At 46.3% G+C, this 26,331-nt stretch overlaps 1 protein-coding gene across 1 annotated transcript in view; it reads left to right on the top strand.

Annotated features, from left to right (window-relative positions):
• The window catches only part of CCDC60 (coiled-coil domain containing 60), a 182,410-nt gene that overhangs the window by 143,368 nt on the left and 12,711 nt on the right, over positions 1-26,331 (top strand). Inside the window, exons 8-12 of the mRNA XM_066603197.1 lie at positions 395-683; positions 7,994-8,078; positions 10,365-10,451; positions 12,069-12,209; positions 12,349-12,483. Coding sequence (XP_066459294.1) covers positions 395-683; positions 7,994-8,078; positions 10,365-10,451; positions 12,069-12,209; positions 12,349-12,483 — 737 coding nt within the window. The remainder of the gene's footprint in view (positions 1-394; positions 684-7,993; positions 8,079-10,364; positions 10,452-12,068; positions 12,210-12,348; positions 12,484-26,331) is intronic.

Raw genomic sequence — 26,331 nt, 5'->3', positions numbered from 1 at the left:
TCTCTCTTACTTTTCTTTTTATCCATTTGTCTACCTCAACTGTACCCTTTTTTCATATCCCTTCAAATTGTCATCTCGTCGACGTTCTTACCTGGTATAATGTTCTTCTCAGTTATTTAACTGCATTACATGGTCTCTTCACTCTCTATAGGCCATAGTGCCCCCATTAAGTTCCGCCCCTTTCCACCCCCCCCCCCCCCCACCGGGTTTAATAGAGGGGCTTTAGAATCGCTTGTCTTCACAAAATTATTAATGGTCTCTCCAATGCCTTCCGTATATGCCATGTTGTTTGTTATATGTTTTATTAACCCTGCATGACTCACTTGCAACATTTTTCATGATTTCAATAAAAGAGATTGTTTAAAAAAAACTTATTATATTTTCTTCTTCTCAGAATAAAAAGCAGAATCAAAAACTTCTTCGCAACCACTTACAACGAAGTTATCCCCGGAAGTTATCCTTTCTCAGCATCTCACGCTATAGTGGGCTTTCCTCAGCGCACACACCCACCATAGGTAGTGTTTCCTCGCTTCTTCCAGGCTCTGATGATACGACAACCGCTTGCACAACATCCTCAGATGCACCTCAAGAAGGTGGGGATGACTTGGAGTCTACCGTCAATAGTTTTCTCCATACTCCAGGCAAACAGAACAAAGAGGAGGATGAAGAACCACTATCTGATTGTAAGTACTGTCTCTGGTTATATTAGAGCGGTGTGAGTGACCATCATTTTTTTGTTTTCTCCTTTCAGCTTTCTGGCATCCATAACTTTTCTAATTTTAGGTCATAGTTTAAAAAGCACCAAATATTAACATATGTTGTATGATGTATTAAATCTAAAAATAATGTATTTGTGTGTTTCCGTTTCCCAACTATTTTTCAGAGTTTTTTAATGTTTTTTTTTACAGGGATTCGTATTAACACTGGCTTTTATAGGGCTATCCTCAGTATACCCCAATAATAGACATTCTGAACAGTAAGCCTTAGAGCGCTTTCACACACATATGAATATTCTACAAGATGCTGCGGCACATTCATCTGTCCAAATCTGCATGTCCAAATATGGATTTTGACACAGAATTGTTGGTAGAATTAAGCCATTTTAAAATCCGCATCAAAATGCATGTTAGACAAAATATGCAGCAAATTTTCGTGTGCACCAAAATACACCATGTGTGTACACATGCTAAATCTGAACAAAATTGCTGTGCGGAGATGTAAAAATACTGTGGTGCTGGGTTAGCAAGAAAAATCTGTGTGATGTCAAATACTCTTGTATAAAAAAGATAAACGTATTATAGAGGCAATACAGAGGCCCCTATTGGCTAACCAGAAATATTATATATGCAAGCTTTCAAAGTTCAGAGGCTCCTTCTTCAGGCAATAACAAAAGAAGCACGAATGGCTGCAGGTTGGGGCTGATCAGAGACTGAAGCAGTCACATGCCATTCTCCTGGTTCAGGGGGGTGCCGTCTCTCCTTAAGGAGAGCACCTAGAAGGTGTGTGAGGAGACTTATAAGGCCATGCATGCTCCTCTGGGAAATATGCAAATCTAGAAGATAGAACAATACCTCTGCAGAGCCACCCCTGGTGTCACAACTCACATACAGGGAGCCAAGATGCCAGAAAAACAGCACGTGACCACTGCGGCCTCTAATTAACAGGATTAGTCAGGTAGTATCCATTTGTAAATGGAGACTGGGTTGACCGCATTAGCTGCAGCACAGAATCAATAGGGGAACAAATAGGTGAGTATGACTACTTTTATTGTTAACCCAGTTGTGCCCACGTTTAAAAAAAATCATCTGCACCTGGACAACCCCTTTAAGTCTCTCCTGATAGATGTAAGTTACGACTCTTCTACATGTGCCAACAGTCTTTTAAACGACTGCAGGAGCGCTGACATCACCGCTAAGGTCATCAGCCCCCGTGCAGAGCATTTAAATTGAAAGACTTGCCGCCGGCTCACGGGCTTCCCGTCCGCTTCTCACTCAGCGCTTTACCTCCTATGGGAAGCGCTGAGTGGGAAGAGCTATCACAGAGGACAAGAAACCAGTGAGCCAACAAGGTTTCTTAAGCTGACTGAAAAGTCAGCTTAAACGACCGCAAACAACAAGTGAAAGATTTTTTCGCATTCACACTGAACAATTATCGCTCAAATTCGTTTGTTTGAATACATTTTGAACGATAATAGTTACGTGTAAATGAGCCTTAAGTCTTTAAAAAAAATTATTGTATACATTGACATACAATATATTGTCCTGTGTGTTTTGACAATACATAAATGCTGCAGATTTCCTAAAATTTGTATTATGCAAAACACGAGTGGATACACACAACTGACTGGCATGCATTCTGCTGATATTCAAGTGCTCACTAATCAATGATGGCCTTGAGTGTAGAACACAACCAATTAATGTACTTGAATCCATACAGGGGAAAGGTGAATGTTAAATCATACTGAAAACTGATTTGAGTATTAAATGCTTCTCTTAGGCAGTATTGTATGGCATTACAAATGACTCCTGGGAACACTGGGAAACAACAATATATAATGTCTGTTGTAGATATATCACTCATATCCCAATGTATCTAATGGCCTATGATGGTCCTAGTGGTTGGACCCACAGAGATCAGACATTAACCCTTTGCAATCCAATTTTGGATTCAGGGTTTCCTAGGGGGCTTTCTTTTTCTGCCATTATACAATGGCGCCATCTGCTGGATAGAGTCAGCACATGCGGTATTGGATATGCTGGAGAGGCCCCTGACAACAGAGCAGCCAGTAATCTACAGTAAGAATACAATGCCGGATGTCTTCTGACATCGGAACTGTACAGCCTTCAATCAGAATGTCTTTAGATGTCAGACAGTGGATTGGAAAGGGTTAATGCCATCAATGTACATTTGGAATACCCCTTAATTTGGAGACTGCCTCTATTATTTAGAAAATCCCTAATGAGGTCTTTAAAAGTAGGTGATTAAAACCAGACAACCTCATTTGAAAAATGTACAATCTGATTGCACTCACAAGGTGCCAGTCTGGCCAGGAGGCACAAATAATTATGAGGAGCTTCTTACTAATACCTCCATTTAAAAACAACTTATCACTATGACTGATCTATTAATAAGAACGAACATCTGAATGATGCCTATATAGAATCATACGAGTGGATACAATTGCACTCATTGAAGTGCTAAATAGGAACTCAAAGGAAACACATTGTCCCTTTTACACAATCACTTATAGCCAATCATCAACTCTCTAAAGATGCTGTGACCTCCTGAAGAATTGTTGCCGGTATGCCAATTATCAGTGCTGTTGCAAGTGAATTGCTTTCAATTCAGCTCCCTCCAATGGCACTTCAGGCAATCACTCTCGCTGCCCTTTTTTGACATAATTTTGACATGGTGACAAGTTCTCTTTAAGTTGTTTGTCATTGTGACATTCTTCTTAACAAGAAAAAATAAGTGACAGCAGTAATGAACAATATTTCTTCTAAACAGTTATCTGGTAGTGTTTTTCTATACTGCTTGTAACTAAAAAAGTTTAAGCACCTGAAGCCTAATTTCAAACCCCTGGCTATGTGCCATCCAACATCATGGTGTTGCGCCAACCCTTGAATATACCAGTACTGTTGATGCCCTGGGCAAAGGACCTCCACAACACCCTTTTGTCGAGTATGTATTTGTTTAACGAAAATCCACTGAGCACATATTTACAACAGGAGCAACATTTATTTGTCTTCGCAAAAGTTTTGCAAGCCACGAATATTATGTTTATGGATTAATGCATGCACCATTCCATTCCTTTCCCTGCATTTTATAGTATGCATTGCATGTAAGCAACCCCTCATATGATAAGGCTCTACTTTTCATATATAGTAAATAGTCAAAAATTGCCTCAAGTAGATAGCCTTAATACAGTACTTAAAGTGTACTTGTTGTTTCAGATGACTTTTCAGAATATGGCCTATCTAACACTAGCTCTAAGAAGTTCTGTTGTCCTGCTCTGTTGTGGGAGCAGGAAAATGTCATCAGTGGCTGAATGGAACCATAGTATGATGGAACTAAAAAGATCCCACTGACTATAATGGGGTGTGTTTGGTTTACAGGAATGAGATAACGATATTTCAACCTGTTATTTAATGGAATTTAGCGATGGAGGTTCAGAATAGAACACCGATGTGAACAAGCCCTAAACTGTTGTGTGTTTACATGAAAAATAACAATGTTTCTGGTCATCATATGACTTGGATTCCACATTTTTCACCAGTTTTCCTCTGCGCGGTTTCCATCTCTAAGAGCCTTTTTACACTGAACCATTATCGTTTAGATTCCCACCGGTTTACAAGAATCTTAATGACAATCATTCAGTGCAAATGTATCATGATCTGAACGATGAACAATAATTCTTTTGTCGTTCTGGATCGTGCAGGCTTAAAAAAAAATCAAACGACGATCATCTATGAATGACGGCCTGTGTACTGTGAATGGAGGTGGGCATCCAGAGTGATCTCCAGCGCGCTCTACCTCCATGTATTGAGCGATGATCACTGCTGTGTAAAACACAGGAGTGATTACACTGCATCGCACAAAAAAACCTTTTGTCTGCTACTTGGGGTATTTCATGTGTCCTATACTAAACCGAGTGTGTAGTCGGATTTAGCCTCGGGCATCAAGCTTTTAAGCTATACACTCTACCATTGGCTATTCATACAGATGCTGAAACTGTTTTTATGTTCATTATACAGTGATTGTATATAACTAAATTGTGCTACAAACCAGAGAGATTACAAAAACCTGTTCACATTAACAAATGAGGAAATAAAAAGTTCATTTGAGTCTTTAGGCAATGAACATACACTGTGCATAAGTGCTTTAGGCACTTGCTTTTGCGCTTGTGAGTGTCTGTTCTTGACAATTGCAGAAACCAGCAGTAGTCGCCCATCATGTTGGGGTTGAAGTGGCCTTGATATCTTTTTTTCATGGTGGCAATCTTTCCCCATGTTCATCACTCACGTCACCCAAATAGGGAAAACCAGATAAGTGGAGAAAGAAGTACTTTTCTCTGAGAGTATACTGATGTAGTAACGCTAATAAAGAAGCTCACAGCAGGCTACACAACTAAGGTAGTACGAACATTTGTTTGCATTAGAACCTCTGCACTACTTAGTTATGTAGCATTGAGTCGCATGGCTCACTGCATACTTTACATAACTCTAAAAACATCTGCCTTAACATTACTAAATCTACACTTTGTCCAAAAAAAAAATCAAGCACCTAAAAGAAGTTGTTTTACAGCAAAACCCAATATGCAGTTACATCTCAAGCAGATACATAACTGATGATTAGAGTTGTGGCATGATTAGATTAATGTCTTGCCACCTGAGGCCCTAAAAGTGGTTCCATCGCTGGCCTATAAAAAGGCTCTCAGAGGCTCCTTGTGTGTAGTCACCTCTTTTTCCGCTTGTGTAGAGCTTGTTGACCACTAGATGCCTCTACAATGCAATCAAAGAGATTTTACACAGTTACCAGAGTTTGAGAGGGGGCGTATTATTGGAATGCAAGAAGCTGGATGGTCATGTAGACGAATTGCCGACCACCTGGGCTGTTCTGAGAAGACTGTTAGGAGATGTTGGGACCAGTGGATGCATAAGGGCACACAAGGCGACCGCACTCAGAATACTCTCGACTAACCACCAGTAGAGAGGATTGTCTGATCGTACGACAAGCATGAGCAGCTGCAACTATTTCGTAATCCCCATACAGAGACAGGTGGCACCATCGTTACAGGCTCCTGTGTCTGTCAGAACCATTTCCAGGCGTTTGGATAAAAGACATTTGGTCTCATGGTGCCTTTGACACCCACTGTCACCTCCTTTTGCAGAGGTGTCATGACCAATGAAACTGGATTTCAACTGAATGGAACCAGGTTATCGTCAGCAACTAATCCAGGTTTAGTTTGGGCACTGCTGATGGCCGTATTCATGTTTGGAGACCTATGGGTGAGTGCCTCAACCCTGCCTTTGCTGTGGAGTGGCACACTGCCCCTACTGTTGGTGTGATTTTCTGGGCGGGCCATTGCATATGATACTCGGTCACCCCCTGAAGTTCTACAGGGAACAATGACAGCTCAACAATATGTTCAGGACATCCCGCAGCCACATGTGTTCCTCTCATGGCAGGGCTTCCTAGAAGCATTTTCCAGCAGGATAATACTCGGCCACACACAGCAAGGGGGTCACAGGAATGTCTCCACAATTGTCACACTTCTGTGGCTGCCCGGTCACCAGATTTATTGTCAATAGAACATGTATGGACCATCTGGGACACCAACTTTGATAGCCTCCAAGTTTGCACAATCTAGAGGCTTTGTTACAGCAAATATGGACTGATATGCTACAGCATACCACACAGAACCTGTATGCCTCCATGCCCTCCCGTATCACATCTTACACCCAAAGCTAGAGGTGGTACAACAGGGTACTAGAGCCTCCATGCCCGCCCGTATCACCTCTTGTATCCAAGCTAGTGGCAGTACAGCAGGGTACTAGAGCCTCCATGCCCGCCCATATCACATCTTACATCCAAGCTAGAGGTGGTACAATGGGGTACTAGAGCATCCATGCCCACCCCATATCACATTGTGCATCCAAGCTAGAGGTGGTACAACAGGGTACTAGAGCCTCCATGCCCAACCGTATCACATCTTGTATCCAAGCTAGAGGCGGTATAACAGGGTACTAGAGTCTTCATGCCCACCTGTATCTCATTTTTTATTCAAGCTAGAGGCAGTACAACAGGGTACTAGAGCCTTCATGCCTGTCCGTATCACATCTTACATCCAAGCCTAGAGGCGGTACAACAGGGTACTAGAGCCTCCATGCCCGGCCGTATCATATCTTGTATCCAAGCTAGAGGCACTACAATTGGGTACTAGAACCTCCATGCCCACCCGTATCAGATTTTACATCCAAGCTACAGGCAGTACAATGGGGTACTAGAGCCTCCCTTCAAGGGTTCAGTTTTCCACAATAAACTATCCTTTTTTTTCTCTGATATTGTAATCACTAATTTATACCAATATTACAATCACAGAAAGTTTCATTTAAAGGGGTTGTCCCGCGCCGAAACGGGTTTTTTTCTTTTTTAACCCCCCCTCCGTTCGGCGCGAGACAACCCCCGATGCAGGGGTTAAAAAAACAACCCGCACAGCGCTTACCTGAATCCCGGCGGTCCGGCGTCTTCATACTTACCTGCTGAAGATGGCCGCCGGGATCCTCTGTCTCCGTGGACCGCAGGGCTTCTGTGCGGTCCATTGCCGATTCCAGCCTCCTGATTGGCTGGAATCGGCACGTGACGGGGCGGAGCTACACGGAGCCGGCATTCTACACGAGCGGCCCCATAGAAGACTGCAGAAGACCCGGACTGCGCAAGCGCGGCTAATTTGGCCATCGGAGGGCGAAAATTAGTCGGCTCCATGGGAACGAGGACGCCAGCAACGGAGCAGGTAAGTAAAAAACTTTTTATAACTTCTGTATGGCTCATAATTAATGCACAATGTACATTACAAAGTGCATTATTATGGCCATACAGAAGTGTATAGACCCACTTGCTGCCGCGGGACAACCCCTTTAATTCTGGCAACTACTTCTAGGTGCTTCATTTTTTTTTTACAATGAGTGTACATATTACAAAGTTTCTATTTGCCTGCATTATTGATTTATGCCAAGATTGTTGATACAGCAGCGACCATTTAAATACCAATACAAATTAAAAGGGTCAAATCTCCAAGTAGATAATTGATTCTAAGTCACTGACATTTTTGTTGGGCTAAATAGTAATTGATATTAATGATTGTTATAAGTGAAATACCAGATAAAACGCCTGTGTTTTATGTGTACATATATAATACAAAAATCTTTTATTTTTTTATGGCATAATCTATTTAATATGGATGCTGATCAGCCTGGGGAATATTACTTTTCAGATATGCAGAGTTTACTGCAGATGATTGCGGAAAATGTGACCAAGGAGTTAGACGAAGAAAATGAATGGAAGTACAATTTAAGAAGGTACACATAGTACAATTAGAAGAAAACAATTGACATTCCCTTAAATGGATCCCATCACGTTGAAAATGCAGCATCAATTTTAGGCTTATGTAAAGGCAAGAATCTTATAGTTGAAGATATAGGGGGTTGAAGTGACAGCGGCACATACCTACAGTCCTCAATTCCAACTTCCCCAACTGTGCTTCTACAGGTGATATCTTAGGCTGCATCAATCTTGGTCATGTTTTAAAGATAAGAGTCTTAGCTTTAAAACAATAGCAAGTTTGACTCTTAATTTACTATTAAGCCTGAGATAAAGCAGATTGATGCGGTGCCTGTCCCCTTCATCCAGCTGTTAACTTCACTTTTGTGGGGAAGCTGACAGGCTACACAGTGAGGAGCCACACTTCACTTTTGTGGGGAAGCTGACAGGCTACACAGTGAGGAGCCACTAAAGGGGTTTTCCAGGACTTTACTAATTCTGACCTATCATCCTGATAGGTCAGAAATAGCTAATCAGTGGGAGTCCGCACCTTATGATTCCCACCAATCAGCTGTTTGTTAAACTTGCTGTTAGTGCAGACAAAGGTGAAAACATTGCCATGTCCAGCTCCTCAGGTTGGTGTTGCATAGAATTCAATAATAGCTGTGGCTGCAATTGCACCCCGATTCACTGCAATGTTGACAGACCTGTCTGTTTCCAGACCCTTTGAGATCACAGGCTCAACGTCTTTCGGCTCTCCCACTGTTTAAAACTTGTACTTAGTCACAGTATCAGTCTGATCCTCTCCTTCACTTGAGGGATTGATGTACACAGTAAGGGCATATGCCGTTGATGGCTATAGCAATCACTATCCCTCCTAGCTACGATGCATCACTCTAGTAATTCTGTGCCATAACTAATGCCCCTTTAACACGGGCTGAGAATCACCAGCTCGCCACGCTCGGGTAGCCTGTTTAGACCGTACAATTCTCATTGAGGATCGTGTAGTCGTCAGAAACTTATCAGTCAGTGTTTCACAGTCCTACATGAAACATTGAAAGAGCAGTGTTTAAACTACACAATAAGTGCACAAACTGAACGACGAACGTGAACTGCACGATTTTAATTTGTTGTTCAGTCGCTGGCTGTGATTAAACTGAACGATTATCATTCAGTTTAGCTCATTTGAACCATTTTCTGAACAATATCTTTCAGTCTAAACGCAGCATTACTCATGCACTCACTCTCACTTTGCAGCATTTTGCTTACGGTCACTTGATTCCTCAATTGGCAGGAAGCTAATGCTCACGGGAGTGCTCATGGCACTCTTGCATTACACCCTTGCATTCTCACATAGCCTGATCATAAACATCAGATTGGCATCTGAAACTGTAACTTCCCAAATACATATTAGATAGAACAGTTTACCAAACCCCCTGAGATCCACTGCACTTACACTGCCATAGAAACAGGTTTCCACTGCTCAGTCAGTAGGATGCGAGGAATACACTTACTAACAGCGGAAACCTTTCCTGTAAAATAAAGCATAAATAACAGAAATATAACAGCAGCGTGTTGTTATGCATTATTAATCTGTCAGCCCTACACCCTTACAAACACACCCTTAAAATCCACAATTTACAGTTTACAGATGTAACAAAGTTTAACTTGAGACATAATGTATTAAGATAACTTTCTGTGCCACAACTTACCCTTTCAATAGCTATAAATGGCTTTGTTGTGTTGAAATCACAATAGCTTTGAAATGGCTTGAGAGAAGATAACTTGTTACAAAAAGTTACCATAGTAATGTTAAACTTTGCTAAACCTGTAGCTGAGCTCCTCCAATACAGTGGACTGCAGGAACAACCCCATTCACATGTGTGGGACTAATTTTCAGCTGCAATCCAACAGTATGTAAACTTACTTATACCAATAGTGGCTGTAGCTAAGGGCCAGTATAGAACCTGCATTTCCCTAGTTGCAGATCACCGGAGCAAGCTCTATAGAACCAGGAATGCTGGGATATTCCAGGCCTGACACTCACATGATCAGAAATGTAACTCTACAGTAGAATACAGGCTGTAATGCAGGTTGTATATACAATAAGTGAAAATGTATTTGCAAAGTCGCTCTACTTCTTCTGCAGTTCTGTACATGTAAAATGCCTAAAATTTCTTCTTCTGAACCTCTTTTTTTTAACTTCTTTTTTAAAATAAGATTTACAGTTGCATTAAAGGAAAGTACACAGCGTATGTTATTAGATCATTAGTGAGGTAATGATGGGATAGCTTGTTAAAAGATCTCTTTTTTTCTTCTTACAGTGACACCTCTGCGGCTCAGGTCAGAGAAATGATGAATACTAAGGATGATCAAAGGAGCACCAAAAACATCACACAGAGACCAAAGAGGTTGGATGTTGCATGCTATAAAATATGTGACTCTGCAAATAAATTAAAGAGGACTAAATATTGATTACCTATCCTCAGGATAGCTCATCAGTATCAGAGCAGTGGGGGTCTGACTCCCAGCACCCTCACCAACCAGTTGTTTGAAGATATTATGGTGATTCGGGTCTGTGCTGTGGACTCTTTACTGCATACCAGGCACAGTGTTGTATATTTTGTAGTGGTGGTACCAGGTATTGCAGCTCAATCCCATACACTTGAATGGGATGGAGTTGCATATTGACCATGTGATGAATGGACCAAAATGGAGCAATCAGCTGATGCTGAGAGACGGCACATCATGGACCTAATATTGATGAACTATCCTGAGGATAGACCATCAATATTTTACTTGTTAAAGAACCCTAAGGCTTCATTCACACAGCTGATTTTGGCTATGTATCTTAGTGTGGATCAATGTCAAAATATGCACCAAATTCTGCATCAAAATTTGCATGTAATGTAGATTTTGATGCATATGTATTTTGACATGGATTCCACCCTCTTATTTGAAAAAGTGAAATCTACGCTGAAAATATGCAGCAAACTTGACATGTACCACAGTTCAACTTGTACTGCGGATTTTCTAAAACAAATTCCACTTTGAGAAATCCACAGCATGCACACTGCCTCATGCTTGTGAGAGGCACGCGAACACACACAGTCATGTGAGCCCAGCCTAAGGGCTTAAACAGGTGGGCACGTTTAAGTCCCTTTATGCGGCCATGAAAATCACGGCGGCATAACAGGAAAAAATCATTGATTTCAATGGTTTTGTTTTCACTAGCGGTATTCTCAGGCGTTACTACTATGCCACAGAAAAGTTAGGACTTGTCCTATTTTTTTAGCTCATGGCTAATATTACGTGCGAGTAAGATAAGGCAGGATCTATCTTCCCACGTTTTCAAACTTGTGCAGAATAGCGCGGAGTTTGAAAAGTAAAAAAAAACTATTATACCTTGTGTATGCGCAACTATGCACCGTAGCGGCAAGTGTAGTTGCGCAGATGGCTGTGTGAAGAAGCCCTAAGAGGCACCTAAGTTTGCATATAGTTCATACTTTAAACTATGAAAGTTCAGGCCGCTGTTCTTCTAATGCAATGGAAAGGATATTTCATGGAGAAAGATTCCCATCAAAGATAAAAACACATTACCCATATAAAAGCAGACCCCGATTCTCAAAGCAAGGACAGAATTTTACAGTGAAGGGACTTATTAGTTAGTGGTCAGCACAATAAACATTCGCTGTCAATCCTATAATACACTTTTGAAGAATATAGACATTAAAATAGGATCCAAAATGGGGAAAATACAGTATGTTGTGTAGTTTATAATAGTGTTAATACATAATATGATGTTTAATATACAGTATGTTTGTATATTTTGGAAAAGTATGTGTTTCACAAATGCAACACAAATCATGTTACGCACATGCAATATTAGGTGTTAGACTGGCCATGAGCTAATAGCACTAGGCTATATATTGCATGAACTGCAGTATACTTTTTTGTATTTTCCTGGCTAATTGTTTTGATTGTTTTTGTTTTTGCTGTTTTCTAAAACTGATTTTTCCCTATGACAGCTCCCCTGCCCCTAGTTTGTCTCCTACAAACCTCTTCATAAAGAAGAAAAGTAATTTGTCCTCTGAGATGAGGGAAACCTTCTTAGACGTGGCTGATGAAGCAGATGTCTACTTACACGATGAGGTGGAAGCCATGGAAAGGCAAGTGCATGAGAAATGCCTACTGATACTTCAATGTACTTGTCATTGTCAGCTGTTATTTCTTGAGCAATCATCATAGTTAGATGGCATGTTGTATCTATGTCACCTTTTTTTGAAACACTATTCATTTTTTTGATAGGAGACGTCAAGAATTGAACACCCAAAAATATCGATCCTTAAATACGATTACTAACTTCCGTGTAGACCTAGAAAAAATGAGAAAAAGCTATCAGCGTGTGAAGGAAGAAAAAGACTACACAGACACCAGTAACTGGTAAGTCAAGATCTTGTAACTATTTACTTATACTTACAGTAGGCTGGAAATTGAAAAATAAGGGCTCTTTTACACGGAACAATTATTGTTCAAAAATTTGTTGGATCATTCAAATTTGAAGGATAATTGTTCAGTGCCAACATAGCCAATAATTAAACAATAAATAGTTTGCTTTTCGTTAAATTTGCAGAGACATCAAAAATAATCATTCGCTCGTTCACAACTCGTTGCGTGTGAATAGCGATTCACTGGTACAGTCAATGTGAGTGACTAAACAATCAACCGAATGAAATGTAAAAGATTTATCTGCCTGTATAAACTGGCTGTAGGAATGAACTCTGTCAGCATTCACTCGTGTGAATGATTTCCCACTCTGTGTAAAAAGACCCTCAAGCAGGGCACAGATCTAGCCATCAGTTCAGAACTGGCTCCTCTCCCCCCAAAGTTCTCATAATTAATAGAGAAAACGTGTTTTGTTTTTTTTAAGACTGGTAATGTAAATGGTGTTTGGGATTTTTTAGAAATAAAGTATTGGTTGTTTCATGAAGATGTACATAGTTTTCTAATACACTGAGATTCCAGAAATCATGGGATAGCAGTATGTAAATTTATGAATTGGCATTACCCCAGGTGACAGCTTGAGAAGACCCACACCTGTATAAATTGTGAGGTGTTATCTTGTGAACAACATTGAACACCGGCCAGCTTGCTCGTGGCAAGGTGATGGGAATTATCAGAGTTTGAAGAAAACATGATAGTGGGTGCCAGACGGATAGGACATTCCATTTCTGAAGTTGTGCGGGCATTTAAAGGGAACCTGTCATCACCTTTGAGCTCCATAAACTACAGTATAGGGCTCAGAGCTGAGGGAACAGGGAGTCCGGGGAACTGTGCTTCATACTCCTCAGGCACCCCTTTACTGTACTGTGTCCTAGCGAAGTTGGTGCGCACACGCATAGCGTGACTCTTTTCAGATAGCTTTGTGCACGCACTCTCCCATTTATCTCTGTGGGAGAGCGCATGCACAGAGCCATCTGAAAAGAGTCACGCTGTATCAGTGGGGAGACTTTGCAGAGACACACGGTAGGAAAGGGGTGCTCAGAAAGTATGAAACACAGCTCCTTGGACTCCCTGTTCCCTTACCTTTCAGCCTAATAATGTAGTTTATGGGGCTCAAAGATGATGACAGGTTCCGTTTAACATTCATCAATCCACAGTGTCACGTGCGTACTGGGAATATGTCATTGAAGGCATTACCATCTACAATGGACAGCGCAGAGGCTGCCCATGGGTGCTTAATAATCGCAACCAGTGGTGTCTGGCTGGAATTGTCCATGCGAATACACAAGCAACTTTGGCAGAAATGCACAATTCCCCACACACGTCCCATGGATCAGTGCACCGTTCTTTGGCTTCCATGGGATATGGGATCAGAAGACCCACCAAAGTGCCTGTGTTAACACCATGAAGCCAGATACAGCACCTGACCTGGGTTCCTCAGGTTGTTAACTAGACCTGAGAAGGCTGGCAACATGTGGTGTGACCCAATAAATCATGGTATGACTTGTTTTGGGCTGATGCACCACAGTTGTCAATAAGACACTGTGCAGGCTGATGGTGGTTCCATACTGATATAGGGTGTATTTTCATGACACGGGGTTGGTCCACTGTTCTGCTTAAACATGTCATTAACTGGTGTCTACTATGTTTCATTGCTTGATGATGACTTGCAGCTAGAGATGAGCGAGCACCAAAATGCTCGGGTGCTCGTTACTCGAGACGATCTTTTCGCGATGCTCGAGGGTTCGTTTCGAATAACGAACCCCATTGAAGTCAATGGGCGACCCGAGCATTTTTGTATATCGCCGATGCTCGCTAAGGTTTCCATGTGTGAAAATCTGGGCAATTCAAGAAAGTGATGGGAACGACACAGCAACGGATAGGGCAGGCGAGGGGCTACATGTTGGGCTGCATCTCAAGTTCACAGGTCCCACTATTAAGCCACAATAGCGGCAAGAGTGGGCCCCCCCCTCCCAACAATTTTTACTTCTGAAAAGCCCTCATTAGCAATGCATACCTTAGCTAAGCACCACACTACCTCCAACAAAGCACAATCACTGCCTGCATGACACTCCGCTGCCACTTCTCCTGGGTTACATGCTGCCCAACCCCCCCTGCACGACCCAGTGTCCACAGCGCACACCAAACTGTCCCTGCCCAGCCTTCAGCTGCCCTCATGCCACGCCACCCTCATGTCTATTTATAAGTGCGTCTGCCACAGGAAAAGCAGGCACACACTGCAGAGGGTTGGCACGGCTAGGGAGCGACCCTCTTTAAAAGGGGCGGGGCGATAGCCCACAATGCTGTACAGAAGCAATGAGAAATATAATCCTGTGCCACCGCCATCAGGAGCTGCACACGTGGGCATAGCAATGGGGAACCTATGTGCCACACACTATTCATTCTGTCAAGGTGTCTGCATGCCCCAGTCAGACCGGGCTTTTTAATTCATAGACACAGGCAGGTACAACTCCCTATTGTGAAGTCCCTGTGGACCGACAGCATGGGTGGCTCCCTGGAACCCACCGGCGGTACATAAAAATATCCCATTGCAGTGCCCATCACAGCTGAGGTAGTAATGTCATGTTTAATGCAGGTGGGCTTCGGCCCACACTGCATGCCCCAGTCAGACTAGGGTTCCTTAGAAGTGGAAACAGATGCATTTACAACTCCCTGTGGACCCACAGCATGGGTGGGTGCCAGGAAGCCACCGGCGGTACATAAATATATCCCATTGCATTGCCCAACACAGCTGAGGTAGTAATGTCGTGCTTAATGCAGGTGGGCTTCGGCCCACACTGCATGCCCCAGTCAGACTGGGGTTCTTTAGAAGTGGAAACAGATGCATTTATAATTCCCTGTGGACCCACAGCATGGGTGGGTGCCAGGAAGCCACCGGCGGTACATAAATATATCCCATTGCATTGACCAACACAGCTGAGGTAGTAATGTCGTGCTTAATGCAGGTGGGCTTCGGCCCACACTGCATGCCCCAGTCAGACTGGGGTTCTTTAGAAGTGGAAACAGATGCATTTATAATTCCCTGTGGACCCACAGCATGGGTGGGTGCCAGGAAGCCACCGGCGGTACATAAATATATCCCATTGCATTGCCCAACACAGCTGAGGTAGTAATGTCGTGCTTAATGCAGGTGGGCTTCGGCCCACACTGCATGCCCCAGTCAGACTGGGGTTCTTTAGAAGTGGAAACAGATGCATTTATAATTCCCTGTGGACCCACAGCATGGGTGGGTGCCAGGAAGTCACCAGCGGTACATAAATATATCCCATTGCATTGCCCAACACAGCTGAGGTAGTAATGTCGTGCTTAATGCAGGTGGGCTTCGGCCCACACTGCATGCCCCAGTCAGACTGGGGTTCTTTAGAAGTGGACACATGCAGTTACAACTCCGTGTGGACCGACAGCATGGGTGGCTCCCTGGAACCCACTGGCGGTACATAAATATATCCCATTGCAGTGCCCAGCACAGCTGAGGTAATGTCAGCTTTAATGCAGGTGGGCTAAAAATTAATTTGAATACACTGTAGGCGATGGCCCCCAAAAATTGGTGTACCAACAGTACTAATTTACCTGAGAAAAATTGCCCATGCCCAACCGAGAGGGCAGGTGAAACCCATTAATGGCTTTGGTTAATGTGGCTTAATTGGTAACTAGGCCTGGAGGCAGCCCAGTTAAAATAAAAATTGGTTGAGGTGAAAGTTTCAACGCTTTAATGAGCATTGAAACGTATAAAAATTGTTTAGAAAAATTATATGACTGAGCCTTGTGGGCCTAAGAAAAATTGCCCGTTCGGCGTGATTATGTGAGGTTTCAGGAGGAGGAGCAGGAGGAGGAGGAGGAATATTATACACAGATTGATGAAGCAAAAAGGTCCCCGTTTTGGATGGTGATAGAGAACGCTGCTTCCATCCGCGGGTGCAGCCTACGTATTGCTTAGGTATCGCTGCTGTCCGCTGGTGGAGAAGAGAAGTCTGGTGAAACCCAGGCTTTGTTCATCTTGATGAGTGTAAGTCTGTCGGCACTGTCGGTTGACAGGTGGGTACGCTTATCCGTGATGATTCCCCCAGCCACACTAAACACACTCTCTGACAAGACGCTAGCCGCAGGACAAGCAAGCACCTCCTGGGCATACAGCGCGAGTTCAGGCCACGTGTCCAGCTTCAACACCCAGTAGTTGTAGGGGGCAGAGGCGTCACCGAGGACGGTGCTGCAATCGGCTACGTACTCCCTCACCATCCTTTTACAGTGCTCCCGCCAACTCAGCCTTGACTGGGGACCGGTGACACAGTCTTGCTGGGGAGCCATAAAGCTGTCAAAGGCCTTAGAGAGTGTTCCCCTGCCTGCGCTGTACATGCTGCCTGATCTCTGCGCCTCCCCTGCTACCTGGGCCGCGGAAATGCGCTTTCGGCCACTAGCGCTGTCGGATGGGAAGTTTACCATCAGTTTGTCCACCACCGCCCTGTGGTATAGCATCATTCTCGAACCCCTTTCCTCTTCGGGAATGAGAGTGCAAAGGCTCTCCTTATACCGTGGATCGAGCAGTGTGTACACCCAGTAATCCGTAGTGGCCAGAATGCGTGTAACGCGAGGGTCACGAGAAAGGCATCCTAACATGAAGTCAGCCATGTGTGCCAGGGTACCTGTACGCAACACATGGCTGTCCTCACTCGGAAGATCACTTTCAGGATCCTCCTCCTCCTCCTCCTCCTCTGGCCATACACGCTGAAAGGATGACAGGCAAGCTGCATCTGTACCCTCAGCAGTGGGCCAAGCTGTCTCTTCCCCCTCCTCCTCATGCTCCTCCCCCTCCTCCTCCTCCTCTGGCCATACACGCTGAAAGGATGACAGGCAAGCAGCATCTGTCCCCTCAGCAGTGGGCCAAGCTGTCTCTTCCCCCTCCTCCTCATGCTCCTCCCCCTCCTCCTCAACGCGCTGAGATATAGACATGAGGTTGCTCTGACTATCCAGCGACATACTGTCTTCCCCCGCCTCCGTTTCTCATTCCAAAGCGTCTGCCTTTATGCTTTGCAGGGAACTTCTCAAGAGGCATAGCAGAGGAATGGTGACGCTAATGATTGCAGCATCCCCGCTCACCATCTGGGTAGACTCCTCAAATTTTCCAAGGACCTGGCAGATGGCTGCCAACCAGGCCCACTCTTCTGTAAATAATTGAGGAGGCTGACTCCCACTGCGCCGCGCAAGTTGGAGTTGGTATTCCACTATAGCTCTACGCTGCTCATAGAGTCTGGCCAACATGTGGAGCGTAGAGTTCCACTGTGTGGGCACGTCGCACAGCAGTTGGTGCACTGGCAGATTAAACCGATGTTGCAGGGTCCGCAGGGTGGCAGTGTGCGTGTGGGATTTGCAGAAATGTGCGCAGAGCTGGCGCACTTTTCCGAGCAGGTATGACAAGTGGGGGTAGCTTTTCAGAAAGCGCTGAACCACCAAATTAAAGACATGGGCCAGGCATGGCACGTGCGTGAGGCTGCCGAGCTGCAGAGCCGCCACCAGGTTACGGCCGTTGTCACACACGACCATGCCCGGTTGGAGGCTCAGGGGCGCAAGCCAGCGGTCGGTCTGCTCTGTCAGACCCTGCAGCAGTTCGTGGGCCGTTTGCCTCCTATCTCCTAAGCTGAGTAGTTTCAGCACGGCCTGCTGACGCTTGGCCACCGCTGTGCTGCCACGCCGCGTGACACCGACTGCTGGCGACGTGCTGCTGCTGCTGACACATCTTGATTGCGAGACAGAGGTTGCGTCGGAGGAGGAGGAGGGTTTAGTGGAGGAAGCATACACCCCCGCAGATACCACCACCGAGCTGGGGCACGCAATTTGGGGGGTGGGCAGGACGTGAGCGGTCCCAGGCTCTGACTCTGTCCCAGCCTCCACTAAATTCACCCAATGTGCCGTCAGGGAGATATAGTGGCCCTGCCCGCCTGTGCTTGTCCACGTGTCTGTTGTTAAGTGGACCATGGCAGTAACCGCGTTGGTGAGGGCGCGTACAATGTTGCGGGAGACGTGGTCGTGCAGGGCTGGGACGGCACATCGGGAAAAGTAGTGGCAACTGGGAACCGAGTAGCGCGGGGCCGCCGCCGCCATCATGCTTTTGAAAGCCTCCGTTTCCACAAGCCTATACGGCAGCATCTCTAGGCTGATCAATTTTGCAATGTGCACGGTTAACGCTTGAGCGTGCGGGTGCGTGGCGTCGTACTTGCGCTTGCGCTCAAACTGCGGCGCTAGCGACGTCTGGACGCTACGCTGAGAGACATTGCTGGATGGGGCCGAGGACAGCGGAGGTGAGGGTGTGGGTGCAGGCCAGGAGACGGTACTGCCTGTGTCCTCAGAGGGGGGTTGGATCTCAGTGGCAGGTTGGGGCACTGGGGGAGAGGCAGTGGTGCAAACCGGAGGCGGTGAACGGGCATCGTCCCACCTTGTGGGGTGGTTGGCCATCATATGCCTGCGCATGCTGGTGGTGGTGCCTCCCTAGTTGATCTTGGCACGACAAAGGTTGCACACCACTGTTCGTCGGTCGTCAGGCGTCTCTGTGAAAAACTGCCACACCGTAGAGCACCTTGACCTCTACAGGGTGGCATGGCGCGAGGGGGCGCTTTGGGAACCAGTTGGTGGATTATTCGGTCTGGCCCTGCCTCTACCCCTGGCCACCGCAGTGGCTCGGCCTGTGCCCACACCCTGACTTGGGCCTCCGCGTCCTCGCCCGCGTCCACGTCCTCTAGGCCTACCCCTACCCCTCAGCATGGTGTATTAGCAGCAGTGCAGAAACAGAACGCTGTAATTAAATGTGCCGCTTATTGGCCTGTGGTTGGAGGCTGACTTCGTTTACGGAACCCCAGGAAATAATTTTGCGCAAGCCTGCTGTAACACTTAGCTGGCTGCGTATTTATTTGGAGAACTACAACCCCCAGCACACACGGACCCACAACACAACACTGAGTGACAGGCAGGCCAAATATTTGTTTTTCAAAGATTTTTTTTTCAAAAGGACCACTGCGTATATTCAATCTATATATGTCTTCTGTCCCTGCCTACGCAATTCTGTCCCTGATGTGTGTGTCACGGAACTGCAGTGTTGCACTGTCTGTTATTAAGTGCAACAGAGCGGTGATTTCAGAGGCAGGAAATAATTTTGCGCAAGCCTGCTGTAACACTTAGCTGGCTGCGTATTTATTTGGAGAACTACAACCCCCAGCACACACGGACCCACAACACTGAGCAGAGTGACAGGCAGGCCAAATAGATTTTTATCAAATCTTTTTTTGCAAAAGGACCACTGCGTATATTCAATCTATAAGATGTCTTCTGGCCCTGCCTACGCAATTCTGTCCCTGTAGTATTACTGCAGGGCGCAATGCTCTGCACGGCCGATATAGCAAAAAAAAAAAAAGTGCAACACTGCTAAAAGCAGCCTCCACACTACTGCACACGGTCAGATGTGGCCCTAAGAAGGACCGTTGGGGTTCTTGAAGCCTACACTAACTCCTAACACTCTCCCTGCCTAACCACCACTTCTGTCCCTGTAGTATTACTGCAGGGCGCAATGCTCTGCACGGCCGATATAGCAAAAAAAAAAATCGTGCAACACTGCTAGAAGCAGCCTCCACACTACTGCACACTGTTAGATGTGGCCCTAAGAAGGACCGTTGGGGTTCTTGAAGCTTACACTAACTCCTAACGCTCTCCCTACAGCAGCTCCAACACTATAGCACTGTCCCTCAGCTATCTCACAACGCATCTGAGGCGAGCCGCGGGAGGGGCCGATTTTTATACTCGGGTGACACCTGATCTCCCCAGCCACTCACAGCAGGGGGGTGGTATAGGGCTTGAACGACGCAGGGGGAAGTTGTAATGCCTTCCCTGTCTTTCAGTTGGCCAGAAAAGCGCGCTAACGTCTCAGAGAGGAAAGTGAAAGTAACCCGAACATCGCGTGGTACTCGTTACGAGTAACGAGCATCCCGAACACGCTAATACTTGAACAAGTATCAAGCTCGGACGAGTACGTTCGCTCATCTCTACTTGCAGCCCTTCATGCACTTTATGTACCCCCAAAATGATGGGATATTCAGCAGTATAGTGCTATCGGGCCCATATTGTCCAGAATTGGTGCAAGGAGCATTTTAGAGATTTCCTACAACTAGTGTGGCCTGCACAATCGCCATTACATGAACTCAATTGAGCATGTATGGGTTGTGTTGGAGAGGTCCATTTACACCCAAGATCCTGCACCTTCAAATACCTAGGAGCTGTTGGTGGCTATCCTGACAGCATGGCTCAACATCCCTCCAAATATCCTCCATCCACTTGTGAAATTGATGCCATGTTGAGTTGCTGCATTTCGCCTTGCTAGAGTTGGTTCTATAAGATATTAGTTCCTGATTAATTCCTGTCCCATGACTTTTGGTATATTGGTATATAAATCTCCCCACCATTTGCAATGATCTCTGCTTGCTCTTAGTGAATGGAAACATTCTCATTTACCCCAAGATCTTGAGGCACCATCCAGATCATGTCCTAACAGAGCTCTAATTTACTTAAAGTGATCCTCTGGTTCCAGGACAAAACATTTACCTAATGTGTCTTGTGCTGGTAGTTAAATGCCCCATACTGCAGCTTGGTTCTACCACCTGGATCCTCATGTAAATGAGCATCACAGTGATTCCAGCTAATGCTCAGACCAGCCGATAGGAATCAAGACTCTAGAAGCAGTTTCTTTACTTGACCTTCTCTGACAAACAGTGAAAATGGGGATTCTTAAAAGCTACCAGAAATCAATCACTATGCTGCTCATGTTTGAAGACTATGGAAACCTTGATGCATGAACAATTAATGCATACATATCTTACTAATTCCCAGCAGAAAAAAATGATGCACTTATCTGTTTTTTGCATTGCATTTTCCTTCCCGTGCATTTAGAAGCCTGTTACTTGGTTTTCAAGGCTCTCCTACATTCAAATTTCAGGCTCAGAGGCATTCCAATCACTGATCAGCTAGTCTTTCATGAACATGCACAAGCTCAGCTCTCCCCCCCCCCCTCCTATAGAGGCTGTGAAGCATAGCCACACCCATTAAATATACAACTGTCTACTTAATCCTCCCTCTGAGTAGCTGCTGTCCCCATTCCCCCTCACTGCTGATAGGAGCAGAAAATTCACCAAGAATGAATCATACCCTCTGTTATAGTAGCTTTCCCTGCTCTCTTTCCTCTTGATCTTCTCCACCATTCTCCAGCCCTGTCATACAGCACTCAATAGCTCAAAGAAAAGGCAGTGAATACACGTTCACTACAGGGAAGCAGGCTAGGGGAGGAGCTGAGAAACAACCCATCAGTATACTCTCACCAACAAAATTTGTTAGGATTTCAGGCCTACAGTGCCTTGGAAACCAATGCCAGCATAGAAATCAAGCAATCCGAAATTAATAAAAATCAATTACAAAACGTCTTCATTCCCAAAAACACAAAAAAGGGTACAACATAGCCCTTAAGGGAATCTGAGGTGGTGAGACCGACCTTCTGAGCATATGTGTCTATTGCTATTTGGCACATCAGATCAATGTTCTGAGAGGGAGTCGAAAGAAAACTAGAGGTTGGTATACCAGATATGTACCGTAGCTGCAATATTTAGATACAGGAACATGTTTTGTGTTGCATGAGCTGACAGATATAGATAGTATTTAGAGATGAGCGAACGTACTCGTCCGAGCTTGATATTCGTGCGAATATTAGGGTGTTCGGGATGCTCGTTACTCGTAACGAGTACCACGCGGTGTTCCGGTTACTTTCAGTTTCCTCTCTGAGACGTTAGCGCGCTTTTCTGGCCAATTGAAAGACAGGGAAGGCATTACAACTTCCCCCTGTGACGTTCAAGCCCTATACCACCCCCCTGCTGTGAGTGGCTGGGGCGATCAGATGTCACCCGAGTATAAAAGTCGGCCCCTCCCGCGGCTCGCCACAGATGCCGTGTGAGTTAGTGAGGGAAAGTGCTGTTCTATTGGAGTTGCTGTAGGGAGAGTGTTTGTAGTGAGTGTAGGCTTCAAGAACCCCAACGGTCCTTCTTAGGGCCACATCTACGTGTGTGCAGGCTGCTGTTAGCAGTGGAAATTTTATTTTTTTTTCTCAAAATCGGCAGTGCAGAGCATTGCACCCGGTATTAGGGACAGCAGTGGTGCTTAGGCAGGGAGAGTGTTAGGAGTGAGTGTAGCCTTCAAGAACCTCAACGGTCCTTTCTAGGGCCAAATTTAACCGTGTGCAGTACTGTGCTGGCTGCTGTTAGCAGTGTTGCATTTTTTTTTTTTTCAAAAAATCGTCTGTGCAGAGCATTGCACCCTCCATTGAAACTACAGGGACAGAATTGTGTAGGCAGGGCTACAACACAGTTATTGTTCATTGAATATCCGCAGTGGGGCCCTCCCTTTGCAAATTTGCGAAAAAATTATATTTGGCCTGCCTGTGTCAGTCCTAAGGTCTCCGTGTACGTGTGTGCTGCGTGGAGAACGTACAAAAATTAGACGCAACCAGCTACGGTTTACTGCAGGCTTGCGCCATTGTCTTTCCTGACTGGCAAATACCTGCTCTGCTAGAGTTAATAACTCTGCTACACTAAAGTTGTGTGACACTTTTTCAGGGCCACACCACAGTTATTAAACGTATTGTTCATTGAATATCCGCAGTGGGGCCCTCCCTTTGCAAAAAAGCGAATTAATTATATTTGGCCTGCCTGTGTCAATCCTAAGGTCTCCGTGTACGTGTGTGCTGCGTGGAGAACGTACAAAAATCAAACGCAACCAGCTACGGTTTACTGCAGGCTTGCGCCATTGTCTTTCCTGACTGGCAAATACCTGCTCTGCCATAGTTAATAACTCTGCTACACTAAAGTTGTGTGACACTTTTTCAGGGCCACACCACAGTTATAAAACGTATTGTTCATTGAATATCCGCAGTGGGGCCCTCCCTTTGCAAAAAAGCGAATTAATTATATTTAGCCTGCCTGTGTCAGTCCTAAGGTCTCCGTGTACGTGTGTGCTGCGTGGAGAACGTACAAAAATCAAACGCAACCAGCTACGGTTTACTGCAGGCTTGCGCCATTGTCTTTCCTGACTGGCAAATACCTGCTCTGCCAGAGTTAATAACTCTGCTACACTAAAGTTGTGTGACACTTTTTCAGGGCCACACCACAGTTATTAAACGTATTGTTCATTGAATATCCGCAGTGGGGCCCTCCCTTTGCAAAAAAGCGAATTAATTATATTTGGCCTGCCTGTGTCAGTCCTAAGGGCTCTGGGTACGTGTGTGCTGCGTGGAGAACGTAAAAAAATCAGACGCAACCAGCTACGGTTGAGTGCAGCCTTGCGCCAATTTCTTTCCTGCCTGGGAAATCAAATCACTGGTAATACAGCATGCTGAGGGGTAGGGGTAGGCCTAGAGGATGTGGACGCGGCCGAGGACGCGGAGGGCCAAGTGAGGGTGTGGGCACAGGCCGAGCCAGTGCGGTGGCCAGGGGTAGAGGCAGGGCCAGACCGAATAATCCACCAACTGTTTCCCAAAGCGCCCCCTCGCGCCATGCCACCCTGCACAGGTCAAGGTGCTCTACGGTGTGGCAGTTTTTCACAGAGACGCCTGACGACCGACAAACAGTGGTGTGCAACCTTTGTCGCGCCAAGATCAGCTGGGGAGGCACCACCACCCGCATGCGCAGGCATATGATGGCCAAGCACCCCACAAGGTGGGACGATGCCCGTTCACCGCCTCCGGTTTGCACCACTGCCTCTCCCCCTGTGCCCCAACCTGCCACTGAGATCCAACCCCCCTCTGAGGACACAGGCACTACCGTCTCCTGGCCTGCACCCACACCATCACCTCCGCTGTCCTCGGCCCCATCCAGCAATGGCTCTCAGCGCACCGTCCAGACGTCGCTAGTGCCACAGTTTGAGCGCAAGCGCAAGTACGACGCCACGCACCCGCACGCTCAAGCGTTAAACGTGCACATTGCAAAATTGATCAGCCTAGAGATGCTGCCGTATAGGCTTGTGGAAACGGAGGCTTTCAAAAGCATGATGGCGGCGGCTGCCCCGCGCTACTCGGTTCCCAGTCGCCACTACTTTTCCCGATGTGCCGTCCCAGGCCTGCACGACCACGTCTCCCGCAACATTGTACGCGCCCTCACCAACGCGGTTACTGCCAAGGTCCACTTAACAACGGACACGTGGACAAGCACAGGCGGGCAGGGCCACTATATCTCCCTGACGGCACATTGGGTGAATTTAGTGGAGGCTGGGACAGAGTCAGAGCCTGGGACCGCTCACGTCCTACCCACCCCCAGAATTGCGGGCCACAGCTCGGTGGTGGTATCTGCGGCGGTGTATGCTTCCTCCACTAAAGCACCTTCCTCCTCCTCCTCCTCCAACGCAACCTCTGTTTCGCAATCAAGATGTGTCAGCAGCACGTCACCAGCAGTCGGTGTCACGCGGCGTGGCAGCACAGCGGTGGGCAAGCATCAGCAGGCCGTGCTGAAACTACTCAGCTTAGGAGAGAAGAGGCACACGGCCCACGAACTGCTGCAGGGTCTGACAGAGCAGACCGACCACTGGCCTGCGCCGCTGAGCCTCCAACCGGGCATGGTCGTGTGTGACAACGGCCGTAAGCTGGTGGCGGCTCTGCAGCTCGGCAGCCTCACGCACGTGCCATGCCTGGCCCATGTCTTTAATTTGGTGGTTCAGCGCTTTCTGAAAAGCTACCCCCACTTGTCATACCTGCTCGGAAAGGTGCGCCAGCTCTGCGCACATTTCCGCAAATCCCACACGCACGCTGCCACCCTGCGGACACTGCAACATAGGTTTAATCTGCCAGTGCACCGACTGCTGTGCGACGTGCCCACACAGTGGAACTCTACGCTCCACATGTTGGCCAGACTCTATGAGCAGCGTAGAGCTATAGTGGAATACCAACTCCAACTTGCGCGGCGCAGTGGGAGTCAGCCTCCTCAATTATTTACAAAAGAGTGGCCCTGGTTGGCAGCCATCTGCCAGGTCCTTGGAAAATTTGAGGAGTCTACCCAGGTGGTGAGCGGCGATGCTGCAATCATTAGCGTCACCATTCCTCTGCTATGCATCTTGAGAACTTCCCTGCAAAGCATAAAGGCAGACGCTTTGCGCTCGGAAACAGAGCCGGGGGAAGACAGTATGTCGCTGGATAGTCAGAGCACCCGCCTGTCTATATCTCAGCGCGTTGAGGAGGAGGAGGAGGAGCATGAAGAGGATGAGGAGGAGGGGGAAGAGACAGCTTGGCCCACTGCTGAGGGTACAGATGCTGCTGGGCTGTCATCCTTTCAGCGTGTATAACCTGAGGAGGAGGAAGAGGAGGAGGAGGAGGATCCTGAAAGTGATCTTCCTAGTGAAGACAGCCATGTGTTGCGTACAGGTACCCTGGCACACATGGCTGACTTCATGTTAGGATGCCTTTCTCGTGACCCTCGCGTTACACGCATTCTGGCCACTACGGATTACTGGGTGTACACACTGCTCGATCCACGGTATAAGGAGAGCCTTTGCACTCTCATTCCCGAAGAGGAAAGGGGTTCGAGAATGATGCTATACCACAGGGCGGTGGTGGACAAACTGATGGTAAACTTCCCATCCGACAGCGCTAGTGGCAGAAGGCGCAGTTCCGAGGGCCAGGTAGCAGGGGAGGCGCAGAGATCAGGCAGCATGTACAGCGCAGGCAGGGGAACATTATCCAAGGCCTTTGCCAGCTTTATGGCT

Source organism: Eleutherodactylus coqui, chromosome 5 (genome assembly GCF_035609145.1).
Source record: "Eleutherodactylus coqui strain aEleCoq1 chromosome 5, aEleCoq1.hap1, whole genome shotgun sequence".
NCBI lineage: Eukaryota > Metazoa > Chordata > Amphibia > Anura > Eleutherodactylidae > Eleutherodactylus > Eleutherodactylus coqui.
This window is presented reverse-complemented; position numbering and strand designations above follow the sequence as displayed.